Below are 12,725 nucleotides of genomic sequence, written 5' to 3'. Positions count from 1 at the left end.
GGTTCGTGTGGAATAATGTTAGAGGCCAGACAATTGGGCGGCTTGTAGTTTGCGAAAACTCAGCTTTAAGGAAATTATTTAAAACCAAAAAGAATATTTGATCTTCAGGTAATTTTCGTATAAAACCTAAAAAACACTATATTTATCTAACGAAAACTTTAGAACTGTCAAAAAATCTTAAATTTATCATTTAAGCTGCGTGTATGCGTTTTGAGAAACCCAACACATTCACCATTTACTTGTTGTCTTTGCATGTAATTGTGTCATACGTATTTGAAACAGTTATAGCAGGGAATTGAAAACTATTTGGGAATGTATAGAAGCCAACTAGGGTACTATATATGTCGGGATTGTCTTACATCGAAATTTTTTTCAAGAATCAATAACATTTTTGTATCATACTAGTGATTTAACAAACTAAAAATCGACAAGGTTTTTCTTTTAATCCGCAATCAGCTCACAAGAGTTGTGCAAACTTGGGACCAAAAAAAATCTCACCAGAAAAAAACAACTAGCAAGATAGATATTTTTTTATCACAAAACCAAAACTAACTTGTATCTTCTCTTTTGCTTGATCCATTGCTTTATATATCAAACTCATAGCTGGTTTCTCATCTGAATCAACTAATTAAAGAAATTTAATTAGAGGATATGCTGTCTTAATACATATAGTGACATCATGCCAAAACCTACTATCCAAAACACAGTTTTGAATTCGTTTCCCTTTTTCTATTCTTGAAAACCTGCATGACCTCCACTGTTTGGAAGTAAATATAGTCGTTAGCTGTATTTTATGATCATTCAAACATCCTAGAGTTAAATATGCAGTAGCAAACCGAGTAGCAACAGGCCTAGCCGAGAAACAGCTGATGTGAAATCTGCTGATGTGGAAGCTATTTGAATTTTTCAATTTCTATTAGGATTGATATAATCCTTTTGTTTAGTCATTATCCTTTGAATTCTGTTATGTAATAGCAGGAGATAATGTTGCTGTTACTTGCCTTTAAAGCTTTATTTTTCAATGTTTTTCATTAAGCCTATAGTTACAATAAAAGAGTGAAGTTAAACAAGAAGAGATATTTGTTCTTTTTTTGCATTTTCATTCTGTTAAAATCCAACAAATTGGTATCAGAGCCTATTTTTTCTTGAGAGATCTGTGAGACTGAGAGAGCTTAAACACTTACCCTAAACACTTACCATTCTTCTAAAAAACCAATCAACACAAAATGAGTTCAGAAGCCTCCGTGAATTTGATGGCACCACCAGTATTTGATGGAACAAACTATCAAGTGTGGGCTGTTCGAATGGAAGCTTACCTTGATGCAGATGATCAGTGGGAAGTTGTTGAAGACACATATGAGGTTCCTCTTTTGCTTTACAATCCAACTATAGCTCAAATGAAAAATCATAAGAAGAGTAAGCAAAAGAAATCAAAGGCAAAAGCTAGCTTATTTGTAGCTGTCTCGTCTTCAATCTTCACCAGAATCATGACTCTGAAGACAACAAATGAGATATGGAACTTTCTCAAAAAGGAATATGAAGGGAAAGAACGAGTGAAGGGCATGCAAGTTTTAAACTTCATCAGAGAAATTGAGATGCAAAGAATGAATGAATCAGAAATCATCAAGGATTACTTTGACAGACTTCTTGACATTGTAAACAAAGTAAGACTTCTTGGCACTGAATTCACTGATTCTAGAATTGTTCAGAAAATTCTTGTTACTGTTCTTGAAAAATTTGAAGCTATAATATCATCAATAGAAAATTCAAAGGATGTATCAAGCATCACTTTGGCAGAGCTATTGAATGCACTGCAGGCTCAAGAACAAAGAATACTCATGAGACAAGCAGGTTCTGTGGAAGGTGCTTTTTTTACAAAATCACAAAACAACATGCAACAAAGAAACAGAAATTACAGCAGCAGCAACACAACATTTCCTTTGTGATCTTACTGCAAAAAATCCAACCATCCACAGAGAAGATGCTGGTGGAGGCCGGATATAAAATGTCACAAGTGTGGTCAGCTAGGACACATTAGAAGGGTATGCAAATTTCAACAACAACAGCAGCAACAAAGAGAAGTCAAAACTGTTGTTGAACAACCTAAAGAAGAACAACTGTTTGTAGCATCATGTTTTGTTGCCAATAACTCAACAGAGAGCTGGCTTATAGACAGTGGTTGTACCAGCCACATGACGTATGATAAAGAGCTTTTCAAAAGGCTTAACAGAACAACCATTTCTAAAGTGAGAATTGGAAACGGGGCATATCTTGTAGTAAAGGGTAAAGGAACAGTGGTAATCAAAGGCAACACAGGTTTAAAATTAATTTCTGATGTCTTATATGTTCCTGAAATTAATCAAAATCTTTTGAGTGTTGGTCAGTTGCTTGAGAAAGGATATAAGGTGCTGTTTGAAGACAAGTTTTGCTTGATTACTGATGCACAAAACAAGGAAGTATTTAAAATTCAGATGCAAAGTAAAAGCTTTGCTTTGAATTTTACAGAAGAAGAACAAGTTGTAGTACATGAAGAAAATAGTAGTACAATGCTTTGGCATAGAAGATTGGGGCATTATCATCACACAGCTCTACTCTTTATGAAGAGAACAATCTTGTGAAAGCCCTACCTGATTTAGAAGAAGATCTTCCATTATGTGCAGCCTGTCAGTATGGGAAGCAAACAAGACTTCCATTTCCACACAATAAAAGCTGGAGAGCTACACAGAAACTACAGCTAGTGCACACTGATGTGGGAGGACCTCTGAAAATATCATCATTAAACGACAGTAAGTATTACATCACTTTCATTGATGATCATACAAAAATGTGCTGGATTTATTTCATGAAGTATAAATCTGAAGTTGCTAACATCTTCTGGAAGTTCAAAGCTTGGGTGGTCAGATCAGATAATGGAACAGAATATACCTCAGAAAAATTCAACAAGTTCTGTGAAAAGGAAGGCATTGAACATCAGCTGACATCACTTTATACCCCTCAGCAAAATGGGGTTGTTGAGAGAAAAAACAGAACACTCATGGAGATGACAAGATGTTTATTACATGAAAAAGGATTGCCAAAGAATTTATGGGCTGAGGCTGCAAATACAGCAGTGTTTCTTTTGAACAGATTGCCAACAAAAGCTCTGCAACAGAAAACTCCATTTGAGGCATGGTATGGCTATAAACCAAAGTTGCAAAATTTAAAAACCTTTGGTTGTCTTTGCTTCTCTTACATTCCGCAAGTCAAGAGAGACAAACTTGATAAAAAGGCAGAACCTGGAATCTTTGTAGGCTACAACTTAGTCTCCAAAGCCTACAGGATTTATCTTCCACAAGACAACAAAGTGATTGTTAGCAGAAATATCCAATTCTTTGAGTCAGAAAGCTGGATCTGGGAGAAAAATAAGCTTGAATTTCAAGAGGAGAATGCTGATGTTGATGATGAATCTGTTACAAAAATCAGATTGCTTTCTGATATCTATCAGAGTTGCAATATGGCATTAATTGAACCTGCAGGATATAAAGAAGTTGTTGCAGATCAATATTGGATGGCTGCAATGAAGGAGGAGCTTATGATGATTGAGAAGAATCAGACTTAGATACTTGTGAACAGACATGCACATAAAAAGGCCATAGGAGTCAAATGGGTTTATAGAACCAAGTTCAATGCTGACGGTTCTATAAATAAACACAAAGCAAGACTTGTTGTCAAGGGATATGCTCAGATGTTTGGGGTGGATTTCTCTGAAACCTTTGCTCCGGTTGCTAGGCTTGATACTATAAGGATGTTTTTTGCTCTTGCTGCTCAAAATGGCTGGACTATACATCAAATGGATGTCAAATCTGCTTTTTTAAATGGATATTTGGAGGAGGAAATATTTGTGGAGCAGCCTGAAGGTTTTGTTATTCAAGGAGAAGAGGAGAAAGTATATTTGCTGAAAAAGGCTCTCTATGGTTTAAAGCAAGCACCAAGGGCTTGGTACAGCAGGATTGATGCATATTTGTTAGACTTAGGCTTTACAAAAAGTCTAAGTGAATTTACACTCTATCTCAGAAAAATCAATGATGAATTGCTTGTGGTTTCTCTTTATGTGGATGACTTACTTGTGACAGGAAGTAACATGGAGCAGATTGATGTGTTCAAAAGAGAAATGAAGAATGTCTTTAAAATGACTGACTTGGGGAAGATGCCATTCTTTCTCGGCATGGAAGTTCAACAAAAGCAGAATGCAATCTTTATATGTCAACAAAAATATGCCAAAGAGATTTTAAAGAAGTTCAACATGGAAGAGTGTAGATCAACATCAACACCACTGAATCAAAAGGAGAAATTTTGCAAAGAAGATGGAGCTACAAAGATTGATGAAACACTATATAGAACCTTAATAGGATGCTTGATGTATCTTACTGAAACAAGACCCGACATTATGAATGCTACAAGTATACTTTCAAGGTATATGCATTGTGCAAGTGAAATTCATTTTCAAGCAGCAAAAAGAATTATCAAATATATTAAGGGAACAATTGACTATGGATTGAATTTTTGTCAAGTCAAAAACTCCATACTCCATGGTTATTCTGACAGTGATTGGGCCAGCTGCGTTGATGACATGAGGAGCACTTCAGGTTATTGTTTTAGTTTTGGTTCTGCCATTTTTTCATGGAGTTCAAAGAAGCAAGAAGTCATTGCTCAATCCACAGTTGAGGCAGAGTATGTTGCTGCTACTGCTGCTGTGAATCAGGCTATTTGGATTAGAAAGTTAATGGCTGATCTGCAGATGAAGCAAAAGAAAAGCACACAAATACTTGTAGACAATCAAGCTGCAATTGCAATTGCAAAAAATCCTATGTTTCATGGCAAAATGAAACATTTCAAACCGAAACTCTATTTCCTAAGAGAAGTTCAAAGATAAGGTGAAATACAGCTGATCTATTGCAAAACAGAAAATCAAAATGCTGATATTCTGACCAAGCCACTTCCTCAAGCTAAGTATGAATTCTTTAGGCAGAGACTTGGAGTCTGCAGCTTCAGAGCCAAAGAGGAGTGTTGAATTCATGTCTCAGAACCTGCTGACGAAGAAGTTGCTGATGAAGAAACAGCTTATGTGGAATCTGATGATGTGGAAGCTGATATGAGTTTTAGCTTTAATAAAGCACTAGCTATTTGAATTTTTCAATTTCTGTTAGGATTGATATAATCCTTTTGTTTAGTCATTATCCTTTGAATTCTGTTACGTAACAGCAGGAGATAACGTTGCTGTTACTTGCCTTTAAAGCTTTACTTTTCAATGTTTTTCATAAAGCCTATAGGATCAATAAAACAGTGAAGTTAAACAAGAAGTCGATATTTGTTCTCTTTTTGCATTTTCATTCTGTTAAAATCCAACAATATAATATGGGAAGATCTTCAAGAGCATTAGCATATTCAGAAACACATAGTGCTCTTTGACTGTCGTTATAACACTTAGTGGAATAATTCATCAGAAACACTCTCTTTGGAATTGCATAGGGCATTGCTGAATATTCAAATCTCCTCCTCTTAATTATCTGCCGCGATACCTATGTTTTTTTAGGCTAACTAGGGAGAAAAAGCAGCTACTTTGAACACTTGAGGTAAAACATATTGTCCATGACTTGGCCAATACGACTTGAACTTGTCAAAGTCTTCCCACTCGTACAACAACATTTCAACTTCCCTGACTTCGCTTTTATCTCTTATTTTGTGCCTAGGAGCTTATTACCATCAGAGTTGTTGAGTGCAGACAAACCCCAATACCAATATCAAGAAAGTTTGTGTGGAAACCATGATTCTTCCGAAGGAGTTTTTTATTACTCTTTCATTTCTTTCTTATCCAGTTTTGCACTTCCCTGGATACTATAAGTGTGAACCAATCTGTTAAAGATGGAGATGTTATAGTTTCCAGTGGGGAGTCCTTCGCGCTTGGATTCTTCCGTCCTGGCAAATCCAACTACCGATATCTTGGAATTTGGTACAACAAAATTTCAGAAAAAAATGTTGTGTGGGTAGCAAACAGAGATAGTCCTATCAATGATTCCTCTGGAGTCCTCTCAATGACCAGTGAAGGTAAACTTGTTCTTCATAGTCAAAACCAAGACAATCCCCTATGGTTTACAAATGTTACAGTTTCCTCAAAAAACAAAGGAAATTCTACGGCTCAGTTATTAGATTCTGGAAACCTCGTTTTGCTTGATAGCACAGGGGCCATGATATGGCAAAGCTTTGATTATCCTTCACATACTATGCTGCCAAACTTAAAACTTGGCTTAGACCGCAGGACTGGTCTGAACCGGTTCCTGACAGCCTGGAAATCTCCTGATGACCCTGGTACTGGTAGTTGGTCTTTTCGGCTCAATCCTAATGGGTCTCCACAGTTGTTCTTCTACGAGGGTCAGATTCCAAGGTGGAGGTCCGGTCGCTGGAATGGACTTAGATGGACTGGTGTACCCATATTGCAGGTTCGCATTAACTTCAACATCAGCTTTGTGAATAATGATGATGAGTTAACCATAATGTGGGGTGTTCGCAACAGATCAATCTTCTCGCGATTAGTTGTAGACGAGCCTGGATCAGTCCAACGGTTCACATGGCATGAACAAATTGCTAAATGGGATGTATTTTGGTCTGCACCTACTGACCAGTGTGACAATTATGGACGATGTGGAGCTTATGGTAAGTGTGATCCTTATGATGCTTATAACCTAGAGTGTACATGCCTCCCTGGCTACCAGCCCAAATCAATTACTGATTGGTACCTCAGAGATGGGTCAGGTGGATGCATCCAGAAGAATCTCACAGGAATGTGCAACAATGGTGAAGGGTTCGTCAAGGTGGAAAACGTGAAGGTACCAGATCCTTCAACTGCCCGTATGGATAACAATTTGGATCTGAAAGCTTGCATGGAGCAATGCTTGAGGAATTGTTCCTGCACAGCCTACGCAAGTTCAGTTGTGACAAGTAAGAGTGGGTGCTTCTCATGGTATGGCAATTTGCTTGATACAAGAGTGTTCGCTGAGGGAGGACAGGATTTATATGTCCGTGTGGATGCGTTTGAGTTAGGTACCTTCAAATCTTATTGTCATTATATATCTTTGCTGCATTTTTCAACAACAGCTTAATCTTCAATATGTCTTAGATACAGGATTTTCAAAACAAAAATATAGACATCTAAAAATAAAAATTATGGGTACAAGTACAACGGAAGTACCAGAGACATTTCTAATATGGCTAAGCCCTCCCCTGCACTCATCTACTATCTTTCTGCATTATGCACCATTACTGATGATCCTGATGATTTGGTATCAAGCTAATGTGGATTTATTTCTTTCTCCAGCTCAATATGACAAGAAGTCTAGAGGTTTTCTTTCAAAGAAAGGGATGTTAGCCGGTTTGGTACTCTCTATAGCTGCTGGGGTTTTCTTTGTCATTATGTTCTCATTCTGGTTGATAAAAAGGAAGAAGACGGGTAAGAGATTATTTTTTCAACCTTGTTACCAATATAAGTGACACCAAGTTAGTTGAACTAAAGAATTCCAACTTTAAGTCTATGCATATAGGAGATGATAGTCTGCAAAATGCAGTGTGTAATCAAAATTAGCACTTGTTAGTACTTTTAAAAGCTGATTATTGAGTTCTTTCAACGATAAACACAGCTAAGGGCAGACAACTCAAATTTCCCTTCAATATCCCTACAAGCCTCAATGGCTCTCTAAGTGGAAAGGAAGTTGGTGGAAGTACAAGTCAATACCTACCAGTCTTCGACATAGATATCATATTAGCAGCCACAGAGAATTTCTCCAACGAGCTTGGATATGGCGGTTTTGGCTCAGTTTACAAGGTACTTTTCCTTGGACATGAAATTATTTCAGAAATCTATGTACTTGTATCAAATGTTAATATGCATTAAATAACATTTTAATGTTGCATGATTAGACCATGATACTGGAAAATCGCAGAGGCTGGTGCCAAAGAAATTCTAACCAGGGAAAGATGATGGAAATGGATGGAATTATGGATAGATGATGGAAATGGAAAGGTGGAGATGGATAGATGTAGGACAGATGATGTTCAATCCTTTAGAGATACAGAAATCACCACTCTAAAGTGAATGAACAAAGATTAAACTCACAATTGTCAATAATACAGTCATGCCCCAAAGAGATTAGAGTTTAGGATAGCTCACCACTCCGTGCATTCCACCGAAGAGATACAGAACTAAACATAAACCTAACAAGCTCACTTCGATTTTGGCTTCAACAATTCTCTATATCTATTCTAGATTGTTGAACACTCTTATTTATACTTCGGACAATACGTGCAACAGTGCAAGTTAGGAAAACATCAAACAAGAAATTCTAAATCCAGACACTTTTTCCATCTAGCTGAAGTTGTAGGAGACGCGGGACACATATCGAGCGTAAGAAAAAGTCTGGAAGAGTCAAACGTTACGGCGTCAGCCCAAATTAATCTAGAAGATGACATTTCAGATTATTTTTATTTATTCTTCTATTTGTTTTCAGATTCCTTTCTACTTGTATTCGTGATTTTTATTTGACTTGATTTTAAAAGTATACTGGTCGATTTAGCTACTATTTAAATAGTTCTCTTTATAGTTTAGCTGTAATTTTACAGTCTTTCTGTACGGTTTAGGATTATATTTTTTAAAGTTTAAGAAACCTTAATTTTCTATCTTTGCTACACACTAAATCAGTAGGTTAGGCTGAAAAGATATAAAGGGACAGGTTTTTCAACACAAAATCGGTCACCATGTGCAGGCCCCTCTAGATAGCCTATGTTACTGTTTTTTTTTATAAAAAGGCTGATGACATTTAAGAGAGTTGGAGGGAAGATTGTCAAGGCTTCATTGAATGTTTATTGACGAAAACAGGGGTGGCATTGCATGTTGTAAAATATCGTAGAAAGATCACGGTTTTGTTGACAGCATGCACACTTGTCAGTAAAACAACCATAACTCTTGCTAGAAAGCTCCGAATCTTTCACTGTTTGATGTGTTTGAAACTAGACACGTATATCTTTCTAGGGATATATGGCTTGCTCAGTATTTTGCTTTGTGTTGATGCAGTTTTACGTTTGAATTTGAAACTGAAATCTGGCCCTGCTGCGAGCATTTTTGGCTTTGTTGATTTCTTTGGGTTAAGCTCAGGCTCTTTTAGGCTCTGTTCAAAATCATCTAGACCAAATTTATTAGTGGATGTAAATATTGGATTTACTAGGAATTCTCCCGCATCAGACCAACTTTGGCAGAATGTGATTAGCTTAAGTTGTGTATTAACTTGTGAGTTAAACATGGAATGTAATTTCAGGGCAAACTAGGCAATGGACAGGAAATTGCAGTTAAGAGATTATCTAAAACTTCAGGGCAAGGGATGAAGGAGTTTATGAATGAAGTAAGGTTGATATCTAAACTCCAGCACAGAAATCTTGTCAAGCTTTTTGGTTGTTGCATTCATGAAGAGGAAAAGATGCTGATATATGAATATTTACCAAACAAAAGCTTGGATTTTTTCATCTTTGGTATGGCTCTCTTCATCCATTTTTGTGTCTGTGTTCAAAGGGAAGAGTCCCCTGATTATGCAGCTTCACTTTGATCAAATAAAAACAAATGATTTCTTGGCAAACCATTAATGTTTAAGTGCAGACGAGACAAAAAGGGAGCTATTGGATTGGAGAAAGCGTTTTGAAATTGTTTCCGGGATTGCTCGAGGGGTTTTATACCTTCATCAAGATTCAAGACTAAAAATTATCCATAGGGATCTCAAAGCCAGCAATATTCTACTAGATGCTGCAATGAACCCAAAAATTTCAGATTTCGGTATGGCAAGAATGTTTATGGAAGACCAAGTCCAAGGAAAAACCACTCGTGTGGTCGGAACATAGTAAGTCACCTGATTCTTTCCTCTCTCCAGTGATCCATCATGATCAAATACCAACAACCTTCATCTTTCATGATTGTAGTGGCTATATGTCACCTGAGTACGCAATTCACGGACAGTATTCGATAAAGTCAGATGTCTTCAGCTATGGTGTCTTAACACTGGAGATCATAAGTGGCAGGAAAAATAGCGACTACGGTGAGAAAGAACCCTGGCTGAATCTTATCGGACATGTAAGTGGATCGATAAATTTCTTGATAATATCTTAGGTGATTGTCTTCCTCTTAGATTCTTTTCTCAATTATCTTCTTACTTGTTTCAGGCATGGGACTTATGGAGAGAAGAGAAGGCATTAGACATAGTTGATCCAATGCTGGAACAGTCATGCCCTCCTCATGAAGTTTTGAGATGCGTTCAGATTGGGTTACTGTGTGTGCAAGAATTTCCAGATGATCGACCTACAATGTTAGAAGTTGTGTTCATGTTAGGTAATGAGATAACTCTTCCTTCTCCTATGTCACGACCCGAATCCCGGATCCATGACCGGCACATAGGCAAGGTTCCCCTCCAAGATTCCATACCTATGCGAACCCAAACTTACACACAAACTTATCCTAACTCAATCAGAGTTAGACGCAGCATTAACAACAAAATCAACTTCATAATATAATTGAATTGTCTTAATACAAGAGTTTATATAAGTTCAGAGTTTTGGAGCACTAACTAGACATAAAGGAAGGTACAAATTACTACCAAAAGAGCAGGTTCTGAAGGTCCAACAAAATGACCTGCTATCAAGCTATAAGCCTGAAAAGGATAAATAATGAGATGGTGAGTTCAACAACTCAGTGAGTAGATAACGTTCAATATACACACACGAGGTAATACAGCAATGAGAAATATATATACAAGTATGGCTCTAGGTTCTTATAGAAAGGTTTCTCAAATAGGCTATAACAAGAAGATTAAATGGTAAAGTTCGTCAGAAAATCAAAATGCAATGAGCATGAGGCTCCATACTGTGGGATGATCAGTCCACACAGGTTGGTGACTCCCCCGACCAACTAGGGTTCAGATACGATGTGCACAAAGACTAACACTACCCTGTTAGCATGGGTATTCTGACTTACATACCATAGGTTCATAATCATAATCTAACAAACATATTCATATCTCAAAACTCAACTCATGACATCAATCAAATGAGGAGCTATCAATTCAGAAGTCAATTCAAAATATATGTTGGTTCATATCAAGAATTCAGATTCAATAATTGATCATGCTTTATCATAACAAGGATAATAATCAACATATATATTATCAAGAAGCATGATTCAATTTATATTAACAAATCAAATATTTATACTATTTCTCATGCATATGGAAAATTATCCACTCACCTGACTTGAAAGCAATAAAACTCAAAGCTGATATCGAAGAAAAATCCTACTGACGTCCCGCCGGTAGAATATCAGGATTATCTGAATATAAAGGAGACATATTTAAGAATGACTCAAAAGAATATATATAACCTATTTAATATACTTATCTAAGGGTATATTTCATAACCCTAAATGTTTTTTGAACTCACTAGCCAATTTTTCCTAAAAACCCAACATTTAACGGTTTTCCCGAAATCTAATCCATAATAAAAACAACTAATAAAATTGACAATAATTCACTAAATAACCCTCAATTATTCATCAAACCAATCTGAAAAAGGTAATATTACAGCTAGGGACTAATCTATAATTTATCATATTCTTAAGGGTTAAATTGCAACTTTTGTCAAATTGGAGGACCAAACTAAAATTTATCATAAATCCATGAATATACTGAAATTATGTCCATAATTCATCCTCATTTCTGTCCAGATCATCTCATTATACTCCAGGGACCATTCTGGAATTTTACCAAATTTTTAGGGTCAAATTGTAATTTTTGTCAAATTGGAGGACCAAATTGAAAGTGTTAAATTCTCTTATCTATACAATAATTCTGTCCATAATTCATATGTTATTCTGTTCAGATTCTCGGAATATGTCCCAGGGACCAATCTGTAATTTTCCAAAGTTTGGGGACTAAACTGTAATTTTCCAAAATTGAGGGACCAAATTGAATTTTCGTCATCTTCAACCTCAAACCCAGAATTTTCAACAGAAAACCCACTGTTCTTTCCTTATTTCTAACACAAATTCACCATTCAACAAAACCATAACTCAAAATCATCATTTTCATCTACAATCTCTCAAAATCATCCAAATAATCAAATACCCACAACAATTAACTCTATAACATTCAAATTAATTCATCAATTAACCCAAAACACAAATTTTCAAAACCCTAACATTTATCAAAACCAAAATTAAAAGCTCAATAATACAAATTTATACATTTAACAACTTAAATCTTACCTTTAAACTTATTTCCTCCAACTCCTTTTCTTTTTCCCTTATTTTCCCCTCTTTTCTCTTCTTCTTCTTCTTCCTCCTTTCTCTCTCACGGTTTGTTCTTAAATTTCAGATCTCTTCTTTTGTTTTTTGTTTTTTTTTTCCTTCTCTCTAGTTATATTTATCAACTATTTATTCAATTACTACTATACCCCTCATTTAATTCATTCTAACCTTTAAGCCTGTTTTACGAACACGCAGTGGACAAGACTTGCCAGCAATGTCTAGAAGAGCAGCTTGTTCTGTAAATGAAGTTACAGTTACTATGGTGGAAGCTCGCTAAAATCCCAGTCTCTTGTAATAAATTTTCTCTAACAGGCATTACATAGAAGAAAAAAAATGTTGTCCTGACAATCTAGTTTTC

At 36.1% G+C, this 12,725-nt stretch overlaps 1 protein-coding gene and 1 long non-coding RNA gene across 3 annotated transcripts; one reads left to right on the top strand and one right to left on the bottom strand.

Moving 5' to 3' along the window:
* The first annotated feature begins 5,761 nt into the window (after positions 1-5,761).
* On the top strand, positions 5,762-12,715 carry LOC133699583 (G-type lectin S-receptor-like serine/threonine-protein kinase RKS1). 2 transcript variants are annotated; one of them, XM_062122884.1, is made up of 8 exons: positions 5,762-7,077; positions 7,352-7,483; positions 7,671-7,855; positions 9,342-9,552; positions 9,677-9,914; positions 9,994-10,144; positions 10,234-10,399; positions 12,563-12,715. In XM_062122884.1, exons 1-8 carry the CDS (start codon positions 6,072-6,074, stop codon positions 12,607-12,609), a joined length of 2,136 nt encoding a protein of 711 aa, XP_061978868.1. In that variant the 5' UTR covers positions 5,762-6,071; the 3' UTR covers positions 12,610-12,715. The 2 variants fall into 2 exon arrangements, with proteins under 2 accessions (XP_061978868.1, XP_061978867.1); XM_062122883.1 differs by lacking the exon at positions 12,563-12,715 and having other exon boundaries at positions 10,234-10,630.
* Positions 10,553-12,607, bottom strand: LOC133699585 (uncharacterized). Its single transcript, XR_009843297.1, has 3 exons — positions 12,326-12,607; positions 11,312-11,392; positions 10,553-10,718 (listed from the first exon to the last, which is right to left on the bottom strand). It is a non-coding gene; the product is annotated as an uncharacterized LOC133699585 (long non-coding RNA).
* Positions 12,716-12,725: the final 10 nt, after the last annotated feature.

This window comes from Populus nigra, chromosome 7 (genome assembly GCF_951802175.1).
Source record: "Populus nigra chromosome 7, ddPopNigr1.1, whole genome shotgun sequence".
In the NCBI taxonomy this organism is placed as follows: Eukaryota; Viridiplantae; Streptophyta; class Magnoliopsida; order Malpighiales; family Salicaceae; genus Populus; species Populus nigra.
The sequence above is the reverse complement of the archived record's forward strand: the minus strand, read 5'-3'. Positions and strand labels throughout refer to the sequence as shown.